Source organism: Cryptomeria japonica, chromosome 9, assembly GCF_030272615.1.
Source record: "Cryptomeria japonica chromosome 9, Sugi_1.0, whole genome shotgun sequence".
NCBI classification, from domain to species: Eukaryota; Viridiplantae; Streptophyta; class Pinopsida; order Cupressales; family Cupressaceae; genus Cryptomeria; species Cryptomeria japonica.
The window spans coordinates 632,894,760-632,902,649 of NC_081413.1; the positions used below are offsets into that span (position 1 = coordinate 632,894,760).

Genomic DNA, 7,890 nt, shown 5'->3' on the forward strand with positions numbered 1-7,890 from the left:
AATGCTCAAATGACACCACAAACCAGAAAGTCAACCTGCCACCTGTCTGTGACTGAAATCGAAAATCAAGGATCCACTGGTAGTGTCATCCCTAAAATCTAGGGATGCTCCTAGAAACTAGGAAACAAACCCAAATCCTCTGAAACTGAACCCAAAGAATAATCTCAAGGAGAGCCAACCCTGGGTATGGTCATAACCTCCTAAATAGTAGGGATATCCTCCATAAATGTAGGAACTGTCTCCTAAAAATAAGGAACTGCTCCAAACTGATCAACTACCTACCAGAACACCAAGTCCCAGATACTGTATAACCACACTGAGTGTCTATCCATCGATGTCAGCCTACAAGACCCCATAATAAGCTGACTAACATGTCTCTGCTAGATAGAGCTAAAGAGGGGACATGACAGTCCTCCCCTCTCGGAGATGCTTGCCCACAAGCAACTGTAATGTTGGATGTTGTAAAATGGCCTCACCCTCCCAAGTGGCATCCTCTATGGGAAGATTTCTCCAACATACCAAATACTCACGAATCACCCTGCTTCTCAACCGCCGTTCCCTCACCTCAAGAATCTCCTTAGGAACCAAAGTCAATTTACCTTCCTCATCCATGGGGGCCTAATCGGGTGAAACTGTAATATGCTGTCCAAGGGCCTTTTTCAGGCAAGATACATGAAACACATTATGAATTTTACTGCTTGGTGGTAACTCAACCTCATAAGCAACCTCTCCAACTTGCCTGAGTACCCTGTATGGTCCATAAAAATGTGGTTTGAGCTTCTCAGCTCCCCCTCCTTTAAGGGTGCTTTGCCGGTATGGCTGTAAGTGCAAGAAAACCATGTCATCCACCTCAAATGCTCTCTCAATCCTATGCCGATTAGCATATATCTTTTGCTGATTCTGTGCATGCTGTAAATTCTCCCTGAGAGATCTCATGATATCTTGATTCTCCTGTAACCAATCCTGAGGCAAAGGAACTCTACTATCACTCAGAGCTAAATCAGTGAAGGATAATGCCTCATAGCTGTAGAGAGCTCTGAAAGGCATCATGCCAATGGACATATGGTGCGTAGTATTATAACAATACTCTCCCAAATACAACCAACGTACCCATGCTTTCTGCTGCCCTGACACATAGTTACGCAAATATCCCTCAACCCACTTATTAACTATTTCGGTCCGTCCATCTGTTTAAGGGTGGTAACTAGTACTAGGTGTCAACTCAGTGCCTGCTAGCCTAAAAAGTTCCTGCCAAAAGGAACTCATGAATCTGCTGTCCCTGTCACTCACTATGGTCTTGGGAAGACCATGGAGTCTAAACACCTCTCTGAAAAATAGCTCAGCCACCTGAGATGCTGCAAAATCAATTGCAATGGGAAAGAAGTGGGCATATTTTGTTAGCCTATCCACGACCACATAGATACAATCCTTCCCTTGCACCCGAGGAAGACCTGTAATGAAGTCCATAGAAAGCCCAGTCCACTTCTATTCCGGTATAGGCAAGGGCTGTAACAACCCAGCAGGATAAGTATGCTCCGACTTGTTCTGCTGACAAGTCATACACTCATGGACATGCCGCAAAACATCATCTTTGAGACCCTTCCAAGAGAATCTCTCTCGAACCACTCTATAAGTCTTAACATACCATGGATGTCCTACCGTAGGAGTATCATGGAAAGCATGCAAAATTTGTTTCTTCAACTGTGAACCCGAAACAAGATAAACCCTACCCTTGTAATAGATAATATCATCTACCACACTGTATCTGTCGTCCACTATCAAACCATCCATGACCTCACAAGCATGCTGATTTTTGGAATACTCAACCAAAAGTTGAGCCTTCCAATCTGCTGAAATCTCGCTCAACGAACATAGGGCAGCAAGTGATGGTTTCCTAGAGAGTGCATCAGCCACAATATTATTCTTCCCCTTTATGAATTCGATATCAAAATCATAAGCCTGAATCTTACTCACCCATTTTTTTGTCGATCATTACGCTCTGTCTGATCAAGGAAATATTTCAAACTGTTGTGGTCGGTTCTTACCACAAATTTGCTGCCAACAAGATACTGTCTGAATTTGGCTAAAGCATGCATAATAGCCAACATTTCCTTATCATAGGTAGTGTACAACCTCTCATTATCTCGCAGCTTCTAGCTCTCATAGGCAATGGGATGTCTATTTTGCATCAACATAGATCCTATGCCTAGACCTGAAGCATCACACTCTAGGACAAATGGCTGCGAGAAATCAGGTAATGCCAAAACTGGACAAGTGCTCATAACCTCCTTGAGTCTATCAAAGACTCCCTGTGCCTGTTCTGTCCTTCTGAACGCCACTTTCTTTGTGAGGTCTGTCAAAGGTGGTGCCAACTGAGAAAAACCTCTCACAAATCTTCTGTAATAAGCACATAAACCAAGAAACCCACGTAACTCAGTAATGTTTTGAGGGCGGGGCCAATCCCGAATCGCCTGAATCTTCTCCTCATGCACCTTCACCTCATCAGCACTGATCACATGGCCCAAATATAAAACCTCCCTAAGTCCAAACTCACATTTGGATAACTTAGCAAATAGAGACTGGCTCTCCATAATGCTAAGTACCTCCTCAACATGTCTGAGATGGTCATCCCAAGTATGACTATAAATCAATATGTCGTCAAAGAACACTAGAACCGATTTCCTCAACTGCTTGTTGAAGATATGGTTCATATAGGACTGGAAAGTAGCTGGTGCATTGGTAAGGCCAAAAGGCATTACCAAAAACTCATAGTGCCCATAGTGACAACGAAAGGTAGTCTTGTGTACATCCTCTGCTCGTACACGTATCTGATGGTAACCTGAACGAAGATCAATATTAGAGAAGTAGAATTCTCCATGAAGCTCATCCAACAACTCATCAATGTGTGGAATAGGGTATCTGTTCTTGATTGTCTTCTTGTTCAAAGCTCTGTAATCTATACACATCCATAGAGTCCCATCCTTCTTCTTAACAAGCACTACAGAAGAAGCAAAGGGGCTAGAACTAGGCCGAATGAAACCCATATCCAACAACTCATGAATAGTCTTCTCAATTTCATCCTTATAGGCTCGAGGATGACGATATGGGGTAGTAATCACTGGCTTCGCTCCATCCTCCATCTCTATACCATGCTCAAAACCTCTATCTGGAGGCACTCCAGAAGGTATGTCACCAAATACTCTCCCATGACGGTCCATTACTAACTGAATATCAACATGAAATACCCTGACATCCTGAGGTGTAGGTGTTTTGGACTTCACCAAACAATGTGTAGCCCAAATCACATCATTATGTCTAATAATAGTCTCCATCCTGTGAGAAGACACCTCCTTAGGTCCACCATCTGACGCTGCCCTTAAGATAGTCTTCTTCCCCCCCAGAAAGGAACTCTAACTGCATACGGTGGTATCAATAATGTAATGCCCAATACCCTGTAACCACTGCATGCCCAAGACCACATCATAATCCTCTAATGGAAGCACATAAAAATCATCGGTCAGAGTATAATCCCCCATCTGAATACTAAGCTGTGGAATCCATTTAGTACAACCCAAAACTGCACCATCTGCCACCTTCACTCCAAAACTGCCAAACTCCTCATACTGTAATCCACGCCTCTCCACTAACTTCTGATCAATAAAGTTATGCGTGGCACCTGTGTCTACCAAGCTCATGACCTGCTTGCCCTTCAGTGTACCTTTCAACCTAAAGGCATGAAATTTAGGATAACTGGACAGGGTAGCCATAGTTACTTTGGCTGTCGCCAAAGGCTCAGGGGTATCTAACTCCAACTGTGTCTGCACCTACTCAACATCCTCCATGCTATCCTCAGTGTTAGTGTCGGTACCTCCTCATCCCCTAACTCAGATGTCACCTCAATCAAATGAACCTTTCCTTTACCCATACAACGGTGTCCTGGTTCCCAAGGTTCCTTGTAGGAAAAGCATAACTTTTTCCTTCTCAATTCATTCCTCATCTCTTGATTCATCCAAGGGGGTCTAGATGATGACCCTCCTTTATTCTATGTAGTATTGGCCTTCTGTGTAGGCCGAGAGTCCCTGAATTGCTTCTTATCTGCCTAATAAGAAGTGGGAACGATATCCAGTCTCAATGTCACATCAATGGCCTCCTTAAGAGTGGCTGGCTGGAAAGCACGTACCAATCCCTTAAGTCTATCCTGCAATCCCTCAATGAATAACATCACACTCCGCCTCTGGGGCATATCAGGTACCATAACCGCAATATGCTGGAACTCATTAATATAAGCTTCTGCAAGCCCAGTTTGTCTAAGATGTGCCAACTCTCTATAGTAGAGCTCTGTATCCTTACGGTCAAACCATGTAATGAGTCATTCAGTGAACTCGGCATAGGAACGTACCAAGGTGTGATCCTGGGTGACCAATCCATGGTGCCACCAATCATAGGCAATCCCATCTAAATGCAACACAACAAACTGAATAGCCTCACGCTCAGGCATGGGCCTCAAGGATAGATATATGTCCAGCTTGTGCACCCAATCTCGCGCACTCGTATCACCAGAGCCATCATATGTAGCCAATGTGATCTTCCTAGTAGCTCTATTGAGGTCATAGTTCTACTGATGTGGTGGTCTATAACCACGATCTCCTCTGAACCTAGTTGTATCTCTACGCTATGCACAATACTGGGGAAGAGGGAAAACATTCCTAACCTCTAGGGGTAGGGCTCTCCACTCAGCTGTGGCTGCCAAAACTGACTCCTGGAACCCAACCTCTAGTGGATCTTCCTGTGCTGGCTGTGCACCTGGTACAAACTGAGGAAGCAAAGGTCTATCCGTAGCAGGTGTATGATGATGTTCCCGCCTAGAGGAATGAAGGGAGCTCCCCATTGATGAATGGGACTGATGGCTATGCTGACTGCCTGCCACTGAAACTGATCTGCTTTGCCCATGTTTGCCCCTATTTCTATCCAACTCCATTCGTGCCAAGGTTTCCTGTAATCTGTCAAGTGTCTGGACTATCCTGGGCTGTGTAGTGATGAGAGTTCTCATCATCTCCCATTCTTCATCCTCAATCCAGTTTTGTCTAGCACCCCCTTGTTCATCTGCCATACTGGGTACCTATTCAATTTCAATCTCACGCTCCTGTTGAGCTACCCTACGTGTATAATACCTATGTATCTCCTCTCTACCCGGATGCATAGAATAAAATGTAACCCTAGTGTGAAAATTCCACACAAACCCTACAAGCTGGCAGGATGATAGCTCTGATACCACTGAAAGATCCCTGATGGATCCCTTTTCTGATCTGCTGTAATTTTTATTTAATAAACTAGGTTTTTTGTAATTTTTTCGTGATCTTATAGAATAGACAGAAGTGCAGAAAGGGGGTTTGTTTCTTTTTGTTTTGGAGTTTTGAAGATATATATATAAAGAAATAGTAAACAATAAGAGTGTGAAATAAGAATGGAGACAATGTTCATAAATTAGAACACTTACAATCTAAAATACTACAACTCGTACCAAGACAATAATCTGATTTCCTTGTATTCCAACAATTATCATTTACCAATTTGGAGCTGCTACAAAATGAATTGACCAGCAATGAATAAGCAAGATACAATATGCAGATTTCCAGCTCTTCACACCAGCAACAAACCAAATGTGGACAACAAGGAAGAATGACGCCACCACAACTCCCAATGGGCTGCAGCTATAGTCACGTGCCAGCTGAATAAGGTTAGCTGCCTTGATGAAACCCTCTGAATGCAATCTGAATCCTTTGCAATCAATAGCGCACCCAATCTCTGTCAACCAATGCCCAACACCCTGAAGTATCTACTGACAAACTACTGCTGGGGGCTACGTCCCAGCCAGTATCCAACCTAGGGTTTGCATCCCAGATGAAGAATCACTCTACCAGAGCAAATTCGGAAGAAGCAAGTTTTGAATGTGTAAAAGATATCCAAGAGTTAGGTCATAGCTTCCTTATAACACCTTCCCACTTAGCTCGAACCCTAAAAGTGACTCAATGGGGCGTTTAGGGTTAAAATGTTATATTTCTCATTTTAAGTTGCCAAGTGTATAGAAAAATGACCTTTTTTCAAATATAAAGAAATCCGTTCACCGAAAGGATCTGAGTCAAAAGAGAAATATTTAGAAAAGTCCAAGACCTTTCCAATGAGCTATTACACCAAGGGATACACATCCAGATGAGGCCACAAACCCCTTATTACTCCAAAATGGCTATAAACATAGCCTTATTTAAATAATAAATGCTAACTTAGGAATTATTAAAAATATAACCCAAATAGCTGCAAAATGCTCAAATGACACCACAAACCAGAAAGTCAACTTGCCACCTGTCTGTGACTGAAGTCGGAAATCAAGGATCCACTGGCAGTCTCATCCCTAAAATTTAGGGATGCTCCTAGAAACTAGGAAACAAATCCAAATCCTCTCAAACTGAACCCAAAGAATAATCTCAAGGAGACCCAACCCAGGGTATGGTCATAACCTCCTAAATAGTAGGGATATCCTCCATAAATGTAGGAAATGTCTCCTACAAATAAGGAACTGTCTCCTACAAATAAGGAACTGCTCCAAACTGATCAACTACTGCCAGAACACCAAGTCCCAGACACTGTATAACCACACTGAGTCTCTATCCATCGCTGTCAGCCTACAAGACCCCATAATAAGCTGACTCACATGTCTCTGCTAGACAGAGCTAAAGAGGGGACATGATAGGAAATCAGACGACCACCATTGGTTCATGAAATTCTATAGGCCCCACCAATTGACTGAGCCCATCAATCATAAGCTCGCAAATTAGTCCAAAATAGTTACAAAGAAGCCATGATGAAGCGACTTGACATTCACTTTAATCATTAGCCGCCAATCGCAAGATCGCAACCTAAGATAACACTTGTTCTTGATCATCGCGATGATACAACCTAACATCCATGTTAACCCTTAGCGGTCCATCGCAACAGTGCAAGGCAAACCAATGGTTCACCTTGACCGCTGTGAACTTACAATCTAACATCTCCCGGTAACCACCAACAACTCATTGCAGCAATGCAATGTTATGCAGCACAATTCCTTAACTATTAAGATGATGCAGCTAACAACCAAAGGTAACCACAACAGGTCTATCACAACATTGCAAGGCCAAGTGAAGGTGAGCACCAATAGCTACGAACTTGTGATCAAGCGGTCACAGTAATAATTAAATTCTCACTTTCTAGTAGTGGGTAAAATGGTGCCGGTTCCAGGATGCATAAGGAACACTCTTGCTAGTTGATTTAAGTGAAATGACTGTCTGCAATGGTCAATAGAGGAAAATATCAAGGCCAAAAAAAATACCTAAGGCAAGAAGCCTTAAGGGTTTAGGGTTTTAGGCATTGGGGAATTATGCAGGGTCTAGCCATTGATTATTTCTCAGATCAGTTATTTACATGACTAAGGTTGACACAAAATATGTCAATAGTGCAAAAAGGTAATTTGATTAAATTTCAAAATTTATTTGAATATTTTTTCTTTATTACTAGGCCATGTACACATACATGTAGATTGGTGAAATTGTATGTCACTTTAATTATTGATTTTAATTTTGTTTGTAGGACATGTGAATGTTGTTGTTGCACCCGAGGACAATGAAGAGGAAAAAAAATTTGGTTGGCTAGATGTGTTGAGACTAAAAAAAAGTTAATAAAACCTCGAGAAGATGATGATGACTATCATTATCCAACTGGTCCAGTGATGGTTGTTGGAACTTGGATAAGGAAATATCTAACAACCTAAAGAATGGTTTGCTTGCTTTCGAAGATTATGAAACACGTAAGAAGATTATACACTACTCACATTTGATTGTTGCAACAAATATACAA

At 42.3% G+C, this 7,890-nt stretch overlaps 1 protein-coding gene across 1 annotated transcript; it reads right to left on the reverse strand.

Moving 5' to 3' along the window:
- Positions 1–2,153: 2,153 nt before the first annotated feature.
- Positions 2,154–3,767, reverse strand: LOC131858568 (uncharacterized). Its single transcript, XM_059211853.1, has 4 exons — positions 3,423–3,767; positions 2,994–3,275; positions 2,760–2,839; positions 2,154–2,640 (listed from the first exon to the last, which is right to left on the reverse strand). Exons 1-4 carry the CDS (start codon positions 3,765–3,767, stop codon positions 2,154–2,156), a joined length of 1,194 nt encoding a protein of 397 aa, XP_059067836.1.
- Positions 3,768–7,890: the final 4,123 nt, after the last annotated feature.

Excerpts from the sequence above, each read along its gene's own strand:
- LOC131858568 (XM_059211853.1), bottom strand. The coding sequence starts at position 3,767 with ATGGCTACCCTGTCCAGTTATCCTAAATTTCATGCCTTTAGGTTGAAA. Across the intron at positions 2,840-2,993 it reads TTGCTTCTTCTGTAGTGCTT|GTTACCATCAGATACGTGTA; the intron begins GTTAAGAAGAAG and ends ATCTTCGTTCAG. Across the intron at positions 2,641-2,759 it reads ATGGGCACTATGAGTTTTTG|TCATACTTGGGATGACCATC; the intron begins GTAATGCCTTTT and ends ATTGATTTATAG.